The sequence below is a fragment of the Diabrotica virgifera genome, chromosome 9, assembly GCF_917563875.1.
Source record: "Diabrotica virgifera virgifera chromosome 9, PGI_DIABVI_V3a".
Classification (NCBI taxonomy): Eukaryota; Metazoa; Arthropoda; class Insecta; order Coleoptera; family Chrysomelidae; genus Diabrotica; species Diabrotica virgifera.
In genome coordinates this window covers 151,659,656-151,677,380 of record NC_065451.1, presented here as the reverse complement: position 1 = coordinate 151,677,380, position 17,725 = coordinate 151,659,656, and the positions used below count along the sequence as shown (strand labels likewise).

Here is a 17,725-nt window from a genome sequence, read left to right as displayed (position 1 = left end):
TAGACTATAGAATATTTATATTATTGTTGGTTTTTTATTTTAGGCTGTCTGCAAGATGGAAAGAAAGTGCCAGTTATGGAGAAACTCATCGAAGATTCATCTTACAAAGGAAATGATATGAGTGGACAGACTGAATCAAAAACATTAAGAAAAAATATGAAAGCCACGACTGGAAAAATACCTTACAAATGTGAAATTTGTTTCAAGCAGTGTTCTGACGCAAGTAATTTGAAACGGCATATGAGAATACACACTGGGGAAAAACCGTATAGGTGTGAAACTTGTTTCAAGCAGTTTATTACTACAGGTGATTTGAAAAAACATTTGAGAACGCACACTGGAGAAAAACTTCACAAGTGTGAAATTTGTTTTAAGAAGTGTACTACAACAAGTAGCTTGAAAGTACATTTGAGAGTGCACACCGGGGAAAAACCGTATAGGTGTGAAACTTGTTTCAAGCAGTTTATTACTACAGGTGATTTGAAAAGACATTTGAGAACGCACACTGGAGAAAAACCTCACAAGTGTGAAATTTGTTTTAAGAAGTGTACTACAACAAGTAGCTTGAAAGTACATTTGAGAGTGCACACCGGGGAAAAACCGTATAGGTGTGAAACTTGTTTCAAGCAGTTTATTACTACAGGTGATTTGAAAAGACATTTGAGAACGCACACTGGAGAGAAACCTTACAAGTGTGAAATTTGTTTGAAGCAGTTTACTCAAGCAGGTGATTTGAAAACACATTTGAGAGTGCATACGGGAGAAAATTACAAGTGCGAGATTTGTTTTAAGCAATTTAGTCGAGCAAGTCATTTGAAAACACATTTGAGAGTGCACACTGGTGAAAAACCTTATAAGTGTGAAATTTGTTTTAAGCAATTTAGTCACTACAGTCATTTAAAAACACATTTGAGAGTGCACACTGGAGAAAAACCATACAAGTGTGAAACTTGTTTTAAGCAGTTTATTACTACAGGTGATTTGAAAAGACATTTGAGAACGCACACTGGAGAAAAACCTCACAAGTGTGAAATTTGTTTCAAGCAGTGTTCTGAAGCAAGTAATTTGAAAAGACATTTGAGAACGCATACTGGATAAAAACCTCACAAGTGTGAAATTTGTTTAAAGCGGTTTAGCCAAGCGTGTAATTTCAAAACACATTTGAGAGTGCACACTGGTGAAAAACCTTATAAGTGTGAAATTTGTTTTAAGGAATTTAGTCACTACAGTAATTTCAAAACACATTTGAGAGTGCACACTGGAGAAAAACCATACAAGTGTGAATTTTGTTTTAAACAATTTAGTGTAGAAGGAAGTTTGCAAAATCATTTGAGAATACACACTGGAGAAAAACCGTACAAGTGTGAAATTTGTTTCAAGCAGTGTTTGAAGCAAGTAATTTGAAAAGACATTTGAGAACGCATACTGGATAAAAACCTCACAAGTGTGAAATTTGTTTAAAGTGGTTTAGCCAAGCGTGTAATTTCAAAACACATTTGAGAGTGCACATTGGTGAAAAACCTTATAAGTGCGAAATTTGTTTTAAGGAATTTAGTCACTACAGTAATTCCAAACACATTTGAGAGTGCACACTGGAGAAAAACCGTACAAGTGTGAATTTTGTTTTAAACAATTTAGTGTAGAAGAAAGTTTGCAAAATCATTTGAGAATACACACTGGAGAAAAACCGTACAAGTGTGAAATTTGTTTCAAGCAGTGTTCTGAACCGATGTGAAGTTATCCATAGATTCCATCCATAGATTTTTTTTTCAAAATATCGCAAAAATACTGGGACAATAGTACTACCAAGCAAGTATATTATTAAATTAAAGGAAACCAATAGTAAAACTTATACTTAATATAAAATTTTATATTAAAACCAATTTTCCACACTTTGCAGTTCATATTCTCAAAAAGCGAAGAAATACACTTTTTATTTTGGATTTTAATTTTCTTTATGAAATAATGCTTATTAATAAACAACATATCCAAAAATTGAGGAGGAGTGTTTTCACTTAACAGAAAAAATAAATTTTAAAGATTGTATGTGTGCGATTCTTATGGAGGAAACATGTCTTAGTTAATCACCGCAAAAACGGAGAATACACTTTTTATTTTGGATTTTAATTTTTTTAAGAAAGTATGCTTATTAATAAACAACATATCCAAAAATTGAGAAGGAGTGTTTTCACTTAAGAAAAAAAATAATTTTTAAAGATTGTACGTTTGTGATTCTTATGGACGAGACATGTCGTAGTTAATCACCTCAAAAACGGAGAAATACACTTTTTATTTTGGATTTTAATTTTTTTTCATAAAGCATGCTTATTAATAAACAACATATCCAAAAATTGAGGAGGAGTGTTTTCACTTAAGAAAAAAAATAATTTTTAAAGATTGTACGTGTGTGATTCTTATAGACGAGACACATGTCGTAGTTAATCACCTCAAAAACGGAGAAATACACTTTTTATTTTGAATTTTAATTTTTTTTCATAAAGCATGCTTATTAATAAACAACATATCCAAAAATTGAGGAGGAGTGTTTTCACTTAAGAAAAAAAATAATTTTTAAAGATTGTACGTGTGTGATTCTTATAGACGAGACACATGTCGTAGTTAATCACCTCAAAAACGGAGAAATACACTTTTTATTTTGAATTTTAATTTTTTTTAAGAAAGTATGCTTATTAATAAACAACATATCCAAAAATTGAGGAGGAGTGTTTTCACTTAAGAAAAAAAATAATTTTTAAAGATTGTACGTTTGTGATTCTTATGGACGAGACATGTCGTAGTTAATCACCTCAAAAACGGAGAATACACTTTTTATTTTGGATTTTAATTTTTTTTAAGAAAGTATGCTTATTAATAAACAACATATCCAAAAATTGAGGAGGAGTGTTTTCACTTAACAGAAAAAATAAATTTTAAAGATTCTATGTGTGCGATTCTTATGGAGGAAACATGTCTTTGTTAAACACCGCAAAAACGGAGAATACACTTTTTATTTTGGATTTTAATTTTTTTTAAGAAAGTATGCTTATTAATAAACAACGTATCCAAAAATTAGGAGGAGTGTTTTCACTTAAGAAAAAAAATAATTTTTAAAGTTTGTACGTGTGTGATTCTTATAGACGAGACACATGTCGTAGTTAATCACCTCAAAAACGGAGAATACACTTTTTATTTTGGATTTTAATTTTTTTTAAGAAAGTATGCTTATTAATAAACAACATATCCAAAAATTGAGGAGGAGTGTTTTCACTTAACAGAAAAAATAAATTTTAAAGATTCTATGTGTGCGATTCTTATGGAGGAAACATGTCTTTGTTAAACACCGCAAAAACGGAGAATACACTTTTTATTTTGGATTTTAATTTTTTTTAAGAAAGTATGCTTATTAATAAACAACATATCCAAAAATTGAGGAGGAGTGTTTTCACTTAAGAAAAAAAATAATTTTTAAATTTTGTACGTGTGTGATTCTTATAGACGAGACACATGTCGTAGTTAATCACCTCAAAAACGGAGAATACACTTTTTATTTTTGATTTTAATTTTTCTTATGAAAGAAATTAAACCATTAATAAATAACATATCCAAAAATTGAGAAAGATTGTTTTATTTTTTTTATTTATTAGATATTCAAAAATTAAAGAGCGTTTATAGTTAAAAAATTTGCATGTTGGCATATATACTAAGTACTTTGAATAAAAAGTGCAACACCTCTGATTTCAACGGATTTTATTGAAATTTTCACAGACGTCGTAATGGAGTTAACTCATTACTAAGTAACTTTTTTAATTGTTTTATAAAACTTTTTTTGAATTTTTTTTTAAACTATCTAAGCTTATAAAACTTATTTATTGGTTTTTTGGATATTAATGTGATGATTAATAATATTTTTAGTGTGGGAAACACTCCCTTTATTTTTATTTGACTAGTATTCTTGTGAATTATGATTTACCCAACCATTGTACCATTAGCTGTTAAACTCTTATTGAATAATTATTATTACTCATAAAAGAATTTACCTAAGCTTGTATGCAATCTGCCGGTATAATACCATTTTTGAGAAATGACAAAACCGATTTCTTTTGAAAGTATTGATCAGCTTAAAGAAAATCTTGGTTATTTATTACTTATTCAAATTTTAGTTTTCTGCATTTTTGAAATGAATTTAAATAAATGACAAATGCCATAGTCTAATCCTACTTTTAGAGGGGCATTGTATTCATATTGTAGCTGATTAAATATATTCCTACACCTAGCTTTAACCGCCCAGGTAGTTTGTTATTAATCACTCTTTATTTTAAGAGATTAGTTTTTGAACAGTACTTTTGTAACTTTCCAACCCATAGGATTAAGGGATTTAACATGTTTCTGCTAATAACAATAATTGTTCGAAAACCTATAAAATCTCTGATAGAATACTTTTATTTAGTTTTAAACTCTGTTGTTGTACGGAATCTTCGCGACAGTCAGGTGCTTTTCTCGGGCGTTTAGTCCATCTTATTAAATTTATTTCTTTACTTTCGCAATTTTTTTATAATCAGTTTTGTCACTGTAGTGTCTGTACTTAGTATTTACGTTAGTTTATGTGTAGTGTAAAGTGACTTATTATAGAAAAATAAAGTTCAAGTCGTCCTAGATCACACCAATCAAAAGAATTAGGATCTCCTTCCTATGGTAATACTCCACTTGGCTCTGAACCTCACATCCCAGTCAGTCCAGTGTTTAGGGTAAAAATTTTTATAACTGCAGCCTTCTAAAGTACCGCATTGATTTTTATGAAATTCGACAAGGAGCTTATTTGACTTTCGTCTTCAAAAGTTATAAATTATTATCTTATATATGTGCTTTTTGCTTTTAAGGGGTAAGAACAACTACCCTCTCTGACAGAAGATTAAAAACTACAGATTTATGCATTATTTATTAAAGATGTACATCATGTTTAAATATGTGTAATAATTATTTGTTTATCTTATCGAATATAGATTTGGGATACATTTCAAATTTTCGACCCTTAAAACTACCTTTCAGATCAACATTTACAAAAAAACTACGGATTGAACGAGTTTAATGTTGCATTTTTAATGACTGTTCGTCCACATGTGTTTAGATAAAGGTATGCTATAGGTATCATACATAAAAAAATTTAAATGCCTACATCTACCGTTCTTTTTATATTTAATATATTGAAGATGCTCGAAAGTCCGATTACGGGCAGACAGGTTTTTTTTAAGTTTTGATATTAATACAAAGTTTTTTGGGAATAATACCACATAAAATTGAAAAATATTCTTTATTTGTATATGTACCGCCGAAGCGAGTACATTCAGAAAAATAATAAAGATAATAATAAAATTAATAAATAAAAAAATAATAACAAAGAAAAACATTCAGAACAATATTTGCTATAGGATAAATAAAGAAATTGGAATGTCTTTATTTACCATTAATTTGATATTAAAACAAATTCCTTTTTAAATTTACCTGCACATTTTTTTAGGTAAGGTATGATATGATATATAAAAAATTGTAATGCCCATATCTACTATTATTATTTTAAACTTAGATGACAGGAATGATGAAGGTACTAATTGATTTAAAATTAACTATGAAGAGCAAACTTTTTTAAAATATTACTTTACGATACAATAGACAATTATTACTCTATGATTCAATAGACAAAAGTATGCTTCTGGGACTGGGTCGTTATTATCGGGGCAGGTAAAAACGGAAAATTTGGAAAACTCAAGGCCGGTATATAGGGTACATGAAATTACTAATAATCAACTTTAGAAAAACCCAAAAAGAGAAAGTGCATAAGCCTTTATTTTGTTTAGTGGGGACTGAGTTTCTTCAAAATATGTGTTTGTCAGTAAATTTATAAATTCTGGTAGACATAGCATTCTAATTTTTTAGTAGTGAACATTTTATCGGACAAAGTTTGTAGTGAATATACTGTTTTTTTTTTAATTTTTTAAACATTGTAGTTGTGTTTTCTATCGCTTGGTAGAGCAAAGTTTATTTTACTGTCTTGTGTGTTAAAAGCAAGGGTTGTAAAAATGAATAACAGTTTTGATATTGCCTTAAGTGAATATTTTTACTCAAAAAACGTTTCTTTGCATAAACTTTTAAGGTGTAGAACGTCAGACAGTCTAATAGCCGAGGCAGCTTTAAATTTGTGTGGTGCAGATTCCCCTCTGAATAGACTAAAAATATTTAAAAAATGTTCCAACACGAATTCAAACTTTTACAAAACATATTCGTGTCTTATACAACAACAAAAAAACGAAGTAGTGGATATTTATAATAATAATAATATAACTTTTTCTAGTGAGGATCTAATTAATAATGTCGATTTAAATAATTCGTTTGATGTACATCCTGAAGTATTTAACAATATGTCCTTTTTTGAAACTACCGTTAATGCCCCCTCCGAGACAAACACAAACAATTTGTCACAAACACCATTGGCAAATTTTGATATAGCAGACATTTCTTGTTTGGATAAATCTGTTACTATGGATAAAACTTTAAATATTTCTCATGATAACAATATTATCGATCCAGAGATCAAGAAATTTTATAACATACACCAAACACAACGCGAAGCATTATTAATTCCCGTAAGTTCACGAAATATACATCCCAACACATTAATAGTTAACTCTACTTGTTCAGTGTTTGAAGGAACATTTTTGTTAAATAAGCAAGAGTTTTCTACAATATATGATAAAAAATCAAAAAAATTTAAGCCAAAATTATACAGTTTTACAATAAGAGAAAACTTTAAGAAAGTAAATAATATTTGTATTTTATGCATCAAGGGTTGCAATTATCTAAAAGGTAAAATTATTATTTACGGTTATTGCTCACAACCCGATTGTAAAAAATTTAAAATCATTTGTAAAATAAGTTCAAGCCTAAATGCCCATGTATACAGTAATTCTATTAATTTTTTTCACGGTAGTCAATTGACATCCCAAGTTCGAGGAGTTGAAAGAATATTACTTGGTGACCGATTACTGCCAAACACAGCTTTCAACATCAGAAATGATGATATTAATAACTGCTGCTATGGAGTAGAACACTCTAAAAATTTAAATATGATTAAGAGTGATGTAGTATACAGGAAAGTTAAATCTGAGGCTAATGCCAGAAATGATAGATTAAGGGATGATCTTACCGACATAATTCAAATGCAAAAAGAAAATAAAAATTATATTCCTTATACATTTAGGGTGTGCACATTAAGTAGGGAACAGTTATATTTTGTTAAAAATAATAATAGGTTTAATGTATCTTCAATACATATAGACGCAACTGGTTCAGTCGTTAGAAAACCTTTTGCAGATTCAAAGAGAATACTATATTATGCCGGTGTTGCTCAGTTAAATACAAAAAAAATTGTACCTCTTTTGGAAATGGTAACTAATAGCCATGATATTGGAAACATTTCATCATGGTTAAATGAATATAGACATTATTGTTTAAGAAATAATGTACACTGGCCTGCATTTAAAGTAGCAACCAGTGATTTTAGTGTGGCAATTTTAAATTCAATTTGCGAAGCTTGGAATTTATTAACGTTACAAGACTACTGTAAACTATTGTATAGGTCAGTTACAGATAAAACAGTCGATTTAAGTAAAATAATAATTATTAAACTCTGCTGTGCACACATGATAAAACTAGTCTCTCGTGACATCAACACATACTTTTTAAAATCTGCTTCCGATACAAAATCTTTAATAAAAGAAATTATTGCTACTTTATTTAATATAATTTCCTTTAATGACATTGAAACAGTGCTAAACTGTTTTTTCTATCTTTTGGCAAGTCCTCAAATTACCCAAGAAACTAAGATGATAACAAATAAATTACTGTCAGTACTAACATCATACAAAATTACTAACTCAGAAATTATTGCTGAGAGTAAAATCAGTGATGACAATTTATCATATTTTTACAACAATAATACGCTGCCTTCAAGTTCTGCCTTTTATTCAAACAACTTATTTTATATATACTTTAAAAATATGTTTGACGCGGTTCTAGAAGGACATGAGAACTTAAATAATACTGAAACAGAAAATCCGTTTTATAACCCAGAATTTGGGTCTTACTTTATCCAGCACTATATTCCATTCTTACCATTATGGAGTGGAATTTTTCATGGCAGAACAAGCAACGCTCCCGTAGAAAACTACTTTGGGTTATTAAAAAATAATATATTAAATAATAATTTACATTTAAAATGTTCACGTTTTGTACGGAAGGTACGTCACTACGTTTTAAGCCAATATAGAGAACATAAATATAAAATAAAAAGAATTAGATGCGCTTCCAAGTTACGTACTAAAATTTAAAAAAAAGGAAATGAGAAGCAAAATAAAATAGAAGAAACGTGGTGTAAAAGAAAGAAAAGCATGCACACTTATTTTAAACAAAAATTAATTAAGAAATATTTTGAGAACACCAAGGCAATAATAGAAAATGTAAACAGTCAAAAAACTCCAAATATCAAAGAAACAGACCACGAATACTATATAAAAACACATGATTTTATTTACCCCTGTTATGCAAATGGCGATTACGCAATAACAAAGTTTAACGACGAGTTATTGTTCTATACCAGTTTTTCTTACCTAGCGGCAAGTAAACAAAACTGTACAGACATGTGGTTGGACAATTTTCTCGTGGATTATGTTTTAAACATTTTTCGAAATAGCAAAAATCACATAAAAATTTTCTTCAGTTACACGGTTGAGAAAATACTAAGAGGACTGGAAAAATGGTCAATAAATAGTCAGATTTTGTTCTTTCCAATACTTGTACTAAACCATTGGATGGTGATGAAAATCGATACGTGCAACAAATCTGCAGAGTTTTATGATCCACGTGGTAATAACAGTAAAAAAGGAAAATATTACTTTTATAGAATAATGTCAATGTGTACAAATACGGGCGATAATGTTGCTGCAGATTTCACTTTTAGTTTTAATAACATGCATCCAGTTCAAACAGATTCTTGGAATTGTGGTGTGTTCACACTGTATTATTGCGAAACTAATATAAAAAAAATTTTAGTTGATAAAAATTTTAATCCGAAACTATACAGAAAATATTTAGAGTACCTTATTATTACAACAACCGAAAATATAACTAGAAAAAGTGTGCATTGTGGAAAAAGTAATTGCGAAAAAGAGTGCAAAAAATGTAAGCGATTTTCTCACCGTCAGTGTATACAACAAAATAAAATAACATCGTCATGCTCCTATGTATAAAATTACAAATAAAACAGGTCTGGGTTTTTGCTTTGAAATTTCGTTTTTCCTAAAAAATCGAATGGGGTGCGACTAAGGGTTCAGTTCACGTCTGGCAGCCCCGTTTAAACAGGAAACCCTTAACACTAATTAAAACAATAATTTTTGGATATGTTGTTTATTAATAAGCGTACTTTCTTAAAAAAAATTAAAATCCAAAATAAAAAGTGTATTTCTCCGTTTTTGAGGTGATTAACTACGACATGTGTCTCGTCTATAAGAATCACACACGTACAAACTTTAAAAATTATTTTTTTTCTTAAGTGAAAACACTCCTCCTCAATTTTTGGATATATTGTTTACTAATAAGCATACTTTCTTAAAAAAAATTAAAATCCAAAATAAAAAGTGTATTCTCCGTTTTTGCGGTGTTTAACAAAGACATGTTTCCTCCATAAGAATCGCACACATACAATCTTTAAAATTTATTTTTTCTGTTAAGTGAAAACACTCCTCCTCAATTTTTGGATATGTTATTTATTAATAAGCATACTTTCTTAAAAAAAATTAAAACACAAAATAAAAAGTGTATTCTCCGTTTTTGAGGTGATTAACTACGACATGTCTCGTCCATAAGAATCACAAACGTACAATCTTTAAAAATTATTTTTTTTCTTAAGTGAAAACACTCCTCCTCAATTTTTGGATATGTTGTTTATTAATAAGCATACTTTCTTAAAAAAATTAAAATCCAAAATAAAAAGTGTATTTCTCCGTTTTTGAGGTGATTAACTACGACATGTGTCTCGTCTATAAGAATCACACACGTACAAACTTTAAAAATTATTTTTTTTTCTTAAGTGAAAACACTCCTCCTCAATTTTTGGATATGTTGTTTATTAATAAGCATACTTTCTTAAAAAAAATTAAAATCCAAAATAAAAAGTGTATTCTCCGTTTTTGCGGTGATTAACTAAGACATGTTTCCTCCATAAGAATCGCACACATACAATCTTTAAAATTTATTTTTTCTGTTAAGTGAAAACACTCCTCCTCAATTTTTGGATATGTTATTTATTAATAAGCATACTTTCTTAAAAAAAATTAAAATCCAAAATAAAAAGTGTATTCTCCGTTTTTGAGGTGATTAACTACGACATGTCTCGTCCATAAGAATCACAAACGTACAATCTTTAAAAATTATTTTTTTTCTTAAGTGAAAACACTCCTCCTCAATTTTTGGATATGTTGTTTATTAATAAGCATACTTTCTTAAAAAAAAATTAAAATCCAAAATAAAAAGTGTATTTCTCCGTTTTTGAGGTGATTAACTACGACATGTGTCTCGTCTATAAGAATCACACACGTACAAACTTTAAAAATTATTTTTTTTCTTAAGTGAAAACACTCCTCCTCAATTTTTGGATATGTTGTTTATTAATAAGCATACTTTCTTAAAAAAAATTAAAATCCAAAATAAAAACTGTATTCTCCGTTTTTGCGGTGATTAACTAAGACATGTTTCCTCCATAAGAATCGCACACATACAATCTTTAAAATTTATTTTTTCTGTTAAGTGAAAACACTCCTCCTCAATTTTTGAATATGTTATTTATTAATAAGCATACTTTCTTAAAAAAAATTAAAATCCAAAATAAAAAGTGTATTCTCCGTTTTTGAGGTGATTAACTACGACATGTCTCGTCCATAAGAATCACAAACGTACAATCTTTAAAAATTATTTTTTTTTCTTAAGTGAAAACACTCCTCCTCAATTTTTGGATATGTTGTTTATTAATAAGCATACTTTCTTAAAAAAAATTAAAATCCAAAATAAAAAGTGTATTTCTCCGTTTTTGAGGTGATTAACTACGACATGTGTCTCGTCTATAAGAATCACAAACGTACAATCTTTAAAAATTATTTTTTTTCTTAAGTGAAAACACTCCTCCTCAATTTTTGGATATGTTGTTTATTAATAAGCATACTTTCTTAAAAAAAATTAAAATCCAAAATAAAAAGTGTATTTCTCCGTTTTTGAGGTGATTAACTACGACATGTGTCTCGTCTATAAGAATCACACACGTACAATCTTTAAAATTTATTTTTTCTGTTAAGTGAAAACACTCCTCCCCAATTTTTGGATATGTTGTTTATTAATAAGCATTATTTCATAAAGAAAATTAAAATCCAAAATAAAAAGTGTATTTCTTCGCTTTTTGAGAATATGAACTGCAAAGTGTGGAAAATTGGTTTTAATATAAAATTTTATATTAAGTATAAGTTTTACTATTGGTTTCCTTTAATTTAATAATATACTTGCTTGGTAGTACTATTGTCCCAGTATTTTTGCGATATTTTGAAAAAAAAATCTATGGATGGAATCTATGGATAACTTCACATCGGTGTGTTCTGAAGCAAGTAATTTGAAAAGACATTTGAGAACGCATACTGGATAAAAACCTCACAAGTGTGAAATTTGTTTAAAGCGGTTTAGCCAAGCGTGTAATTTCAAAACACATTTGAGAGTGCACACTGGTGAAAAACCTTATAAGTGTGAAATTTGTTTTAAGGAATTTAGTCACTACAGTAATTTCAAAACACATTTGAGAGTGCACACTGGAGAAAAACCATACAAGTGTGAATTTTGTTTTAAACAATTTAGTGTAGAAGGAAGTTTGCAAAATCATTTGAGAATACACACTGGAGAAAAACCGTACAAGTGTGAAATTTGTTTCAAGCAGTGTTTGAAGCAAGTAATTTGAAAAGACATTTGAGAACGCATACTGGATAAAAACCTCACAAGTGTGAAATTTGTTTAAAGTGGTTTAGCCAAGCGTGTAATTTCAAAACACATTTGAGAGTGCACATTGGTGAAAAACCTTATAAGTGCGAAATTTGTTTTAAGGAATTTAGTCACTACAGTAATTCCAAACACATTTGAGAGTGCACACTGGAGAAAAACCGTACAAGTGTGAATTTTGTTTTAAACAATTTAGTGTAGAAGAAAGTTTGCAAAATCATTTGAGAATACACACTGGAGAAAAACCGTACAAGTGTGAAATTTGTTTCAAGCAGTGTTCTGAAGCAAGTAATTTGAAAAGACATTTGAGAACGCATACTGGATAAAAACCTCACAAGTGTGAAATTTGTCTAAAGCGGTTTAGCCAAGCGTGTAATTTCAAAACACATTTGAGAGTGCACACTGGAGAAAGACAATACAAGACTGGAAAAAGACAATACAAGTGTGAAATTTGTGTTAACCCATTAAATACTGAATTTTAAACTTTTGGAATTTGCTGTAGTTTTTAATTTTTTCTATTATAGGGGTGTCCAAATATTGTAAATAACTAATATTTTAAATACCCGTAGGGTAATAACAATATTACAGCATGTATGTGACCAACTAGCCCGAAAAATCCAGGACATGGCCCGAATTACGAAGTCGTGTCCCGGCGTCCCGGAAAAGGCTTCCGGGCCATCCGAATTTTCAACTTTTTGGTAAAATTCTATTATTTTTTTCGTTATTCTTTTAAGAATTCACATCAAATTAAATTGTTGGGACGAGAAAAAATCGACAATAAAAATAAGCAATGTAAAGAATTACATTGCAAGAATACATCATTTTTTTAGCCCAATAAATGACCGTTTTGGAGTGTAATTTCCAGGGGCAACTCCGAATTGCATGAAAATTTGGATTTAGGTTCTACTTACCCTCCACTTCAAAGTTGAATTTGTGCCGTTGGTTGCTTTTACTTAAGGGGTGAGATTTATCCCTTCTCGGGGGGTGAAAAAGGCATGTTTAAAATAAGGCCGGAAATGGATAAACTGACTTATTTTAAGCACCCTTTGTTCTATAAAGTTTTTTACGTAAGTCAATACTTTTTGAGTTATTCGCGATTTAAAATGTTGGTTTTTTGACAAAAAAACTACGTTTTCAGACCGTTTTTCCCAAATAACTCAAAAAGTAAATATTTTATCGAAAAAATATTTTTAGCAAAAGTGTAGCCTATAAAAAAACGAAAAAAATGGTGTACCAGTTAAGTCTACAAATTGAGTAGAAGCAAAGTTGTAGCTCATGAAAAATACGTTCTTATTCGTCTAATTCCAAACCGAATAACTCAACGTGAAATCACCGAAGAAAGAAGCGTTTTTCGGGAAAACCTTATTAAAATTTTTAAAGTATCGAAAAAAAAAGCTTATTATTTGTTTTTTTACAAAAGTTTACAGCATCAAAAATAAACGAGTTACACTGAAAAAAAAAGTTGGCCCCTTTTTTTTGGTAAAAAAAAATCGTGAAAACCTCCCCCTATTTAGCACCCCAAATGAAATTAATCGTTTGGCTTTACCATCTATTTAACTGTATGTGTATTGTTTATAGGATCTGTAAGTTTGATTGGTTTGAAGTGCTTATTTTTAAAAACATTTGGTTTTATAGTAAAAAAAAATTTTCTAAAAATTTTTGAAAAATTTAATTTTTTCAAAATAACTTAAAAAGTATTAGTGATAAGAAAAATCTTAAAGAGTAAAAAAATGTAGGTTTTGCTATTATAAATATGCTAATTTCATTTTGTTTCTCCGTAAGACAAAAATTGGTTAAGATATGGCTGTTCAAAATTTGCATACACTCGTGATTAGTGACCCATTCAAGCTTTCTCAATTATAACCCTTTCAAAAATAAACACTTTAAACCGGTGATACTGACAGATCATATAAAAAATAGTAAGTAAATTGTTTGTAAAGCGGTAGCGATTAATTTCATTTGGGGAGCTAAACACGGCGAGATTTTCATAATTTTTACAAAAAATAAAAGAGGGTCTGCTTTATTTTGAGCGTAACTCGCTTATGTTTAATGCTAAAACTTTTGTTAACAATTAAAACAAAGGTTTTTATAAACACTTTAAAAAAGTTTAAATGGGTTTTTCCCGAAAAGTGTTTAATTTTTCAATGATTTCACCTTGAAATATTCGATTTTGAATTAGACGAATAATAACGTATTTTTCATGACCTACAACTTTGTTTTTATTTGATTGATAGACTTTACTGATACACCATTTTTTTGGGGTTTTTATAAGCTACACTTTTGCTAAGAATATTTTTTTCGATAAAATATTTACTTTTCGAGTTATTTGCGGAAAACCGTCTGAAAACGTAGTTTTTTGTCGAAAAATCAACATTTTCAATGGGAAATAACTCGAAAAGTATTGACTTGTAAAAAACTCTATAGAACAAAAGTTGCTTAAAACCAGTCAATTTATCCATTTCCGGTCTTATCTTGAACGTATGTTTTTTCACCCCCGAGAAGGGGTGACTGTCACCCCCCAAGTAAAAGCAACCAACGGCACAGTTTCACGTTTGAAGTAGAGGGTAAGTAGAACCTAAATCCAAATTTTCATGCAATTCGGAGTTGCCCCTGAACATTACACGGTATCGCCGAATTTCCCGTTCATTTACTGGGCGATTTGTTTGTTGAGGTAAATTTTGAATATGAATGGATTGATATGAATGTTTTGAAGCTATTTTCTTGTGGCCTGTTTGGCAATTATATTTTTGATGGGATTAAGCCACAATTGGTTGTAATGATAAATACATTTTTATATTAACCTAAGATTATATTTATATGGGAGTCCCACATCACTTTATTTTCTAATTTTCCCTTTTTTGAGAATGATTGGATGTCGAAACGTCAAAAACTAACAAAAATATAATTATTATCATTATAACCAATTGTGGCTTAATCCCATTAAAAATATCATTGTCAACATGAAATTGTTAAATAATCAATAAAATGATGATATTAAAGTCCTATACCTATTTAAAAAATAAAAAATGGCCCGATTTTCATTGAAAAGTCCCGGATTTCAAGTATTTTTTTCAAGCTTGTCCCGAATTCAACTGAATTTTAGTTGGTCACACTAAGCATGTACCATATATGACACAGTAGTCCCCTATACATACTACTAAAGTGAACAAATATTTCGAAAGATGTATTTTTATTGATAATGTTATAAAACTGACTTGACTTTTCTGATTTAGTTTATGTTCTTTAGCACTAAGTTTAATTTAAATAAAGGAAGACTTACTTTATATTATTTTATTTTACATCACTTATTAATTTATTTAAATAGTTACAAATAACTCAAACTAATACATCTAATTTATTTACAAACTCAAATTTATGATTTTACTAACTAAACATACAGTCGGAAAAATGAAAGAATACCCATGAACGAACATATAAAACACCCTGTATTTTCCTGTCACCGTGTCACACAAAAAATTGGCCAGCGCAAGTACATGTAATAATTATTATTACATGTATATGTACTTGCATTATTACATTAATTACATGTACTTGCGCTGGCCAATTTTTTGTGTGACACGGTGACAGGAAAATACAGCGTGTTTTATATGTTCGTTCATGGGTATTCTTTCATTTTTCCTACTGTAATAATTCCGATAACTAATACATTTCAAAATACACGGCGCACAACTCGATTCGAATACAATAATATTATTCCACGTCGATAACTAACTGCTGCTTAAAAATCATTCACTTATATAGATACGGCTCTGCTTCGAGAACATTTCGAATGCCTGAGACAGGTTTCCGCCCATCATCGGGAATATTCTGGCTTAAGCCGGCCTCAAATGACTCGTGTACTTCGCAAGTACAGAATTATTCGCCTACTTGGAAAGTATACGAGTTTGCGATTGCAATGACAAACTGACAAACAGGACACTCACACGACATGTACAATTTACAAGTACGCGAGCGTAAACATTTGGCTTAACGACCTTGACAAATGAATCAGTGCTGTGATTACTAATAAATAGACCAGGACATTTAGGAAAAAATAAATCGATATTTAAATACAGCACGTAGAAAGTTACAACTTTTTTTATTGTGTTCAGGATGACACCAGTAAAAAAGTCAACAATAGAAAAATGGCTGGAAATGCATAGTTGTATTTTAAAGTGCATGATATGCATCCAAAAGTGCATAAAAATGTCAAAATAAGTGTATTTAGGGCCAGATTTTGTTACTCGGGGGTTTTTGGGTCGCTGAGGACGAATACGCCATCAGAACTGACCATCCGGGCACCTGCGGTGTCCAGGTTCACAGCTAAGGCACGTCATCTAGAGCTTAGAGGGTTTTCGGCACTAAATGTATGCAAACAGATTACTCGGGAGTTTTTGGGGTAGCTGAACAAAAATATGCCATCAAAACCGACCCCCCGTTGCACCTGATGCCCAAAAGCCCTCCAAACTCTTGAAAATAACATGCCTTCGCATTGTGTACCAGGTGGTCGGGGGTCGATTCTGATGGCGTATTCGTATTCAGCGACCCCAAAAACCGCCTACTTAATCTATTTGCATGCATTCAGTGCCGAAAACCTTAAAACCCAGAAGATGGCGTGCCTTAGACGGACACAAGGTGCTCCGGGGGTCGGTTCTGATGGAGTATTCGTGTTCAGCTGCACCCAAACCCCCGGTATAATCCGTTTACATTAATTTGGTACCAAAATCCCTCGAAACTCCAGAAGATCACGTGCTACAGCAGTGACACAGGGCAATAGGGGCTACGGGAGTCGGTTCTGATGGCATTTTCGTATTCAGCTACTCCACAAACCTCCAAGTAAACTGATTGCATCAATTTAGGGCCGTTAGCCCTCGAACCTCCAGATGTTCTAGCAGTGACCCTGGGCGCCAGGTGCTCCGGGAGTAGGTTCTGATAGCGTAGTCATGTTCAGCGACCTCAAAAATCTCGCGATTAACTAAACTTGGCCCTTAATATGCCTATTTTGACATGTTTATGCACTTTTTAATGCATATTAAGAACGTTAAAAAGCAATTATTAATTAGGTATTTTCACCCATTTTTCTATTGTAGACTTTTTTCCTGACATCATCCTGAACACAATACAAAACTAGCAAATCTCTAGGTGGTGTATTTAAAAATCGATTTATTCCGGTATTTTTAGTGCTAAATGCACTGGTCTAAATGAATAGTCGCAGTAAATGCCAATTATTTATACATTTCGTTTGACCGCCTCTGCAAGTATAGACAAGTATGTACTTCGCAAGTGTGCGAATAATCGTGCTCCCTTTGACTCGGGTCATTTTTACCGACAACAGTTGGAAGACGAACGACTGACAAATAATTGTACGAGTAACCCACTCACGCGACATGGCAAGTATAAACAAGTGACGATTATTCGCCAAGTACACGAGTCGTTTGAGTCCGGCTTTAGCGGAGAAATTACTCGTCAGTGACGTGGCACCGTTGTTTGTTGACTGCTAGGGGCAGGGCCGGTCACAGTTAGAAATTCGTCACAATCATTTTACAAAAATTATGAAAATAAGAAAATTACTTACAAAGCTTCAATTTTGTTTGTGCAAGTCACTAAAGCACTGAATACACAACCCTACATTGCATTTGTGGCA

General features: G+C 30.7%; 1 protein-coding gene and 1 long non-coding RNA gene across 5 annotated transcripts in view; one reads left to right on the top strand and one right to left on the bottom strand.

The window, feature by feature from the left end:
- The window catches only part of LOC126892339 (zinc finger protein 239-like), an 88,686-nt gene that overhangs the window by 33,494 nt on the left and 37,467 nt on the right, over positions 1-17,725 (top strand). The window contains exons 2-3 of one of the 4 annotated variants that reach the window (XM_050661854.1): positions 44-307; positions 977-1,892. The exons of 1 other annotated variant lie outside the window; for it this stretch is intronic. In XM_050661854.1, coding sequence (XP_050517811.1) covers positions 44-307; positions 977-1,098 — 386 coding nt within the window. In that variant the 3' untranslated portion in view covers positions 1,099-1,892. Of the gene's footprint in view, positions 1-43; positions 1,893-17,725 lie in introns of those variants that run through there. 2 more of the 4 variants (XM_050661853.1, XM_050661850.1) reach the window with 2 other exon arrangements.
- On the bottom strand, positions 441-12,440 carry LOC126892340 (uncharacterized). Its single transcript, XR_007700791.1, has 3 exons — positions 12,328-12,440; positions 1,019-1,102; positions 441-517 (listed from the first exon to the last, which is right to left on the bottom strand). It is a non-coding gene; the product is annotated as an uncharacterized LOC126892340 (long non-coding RNA).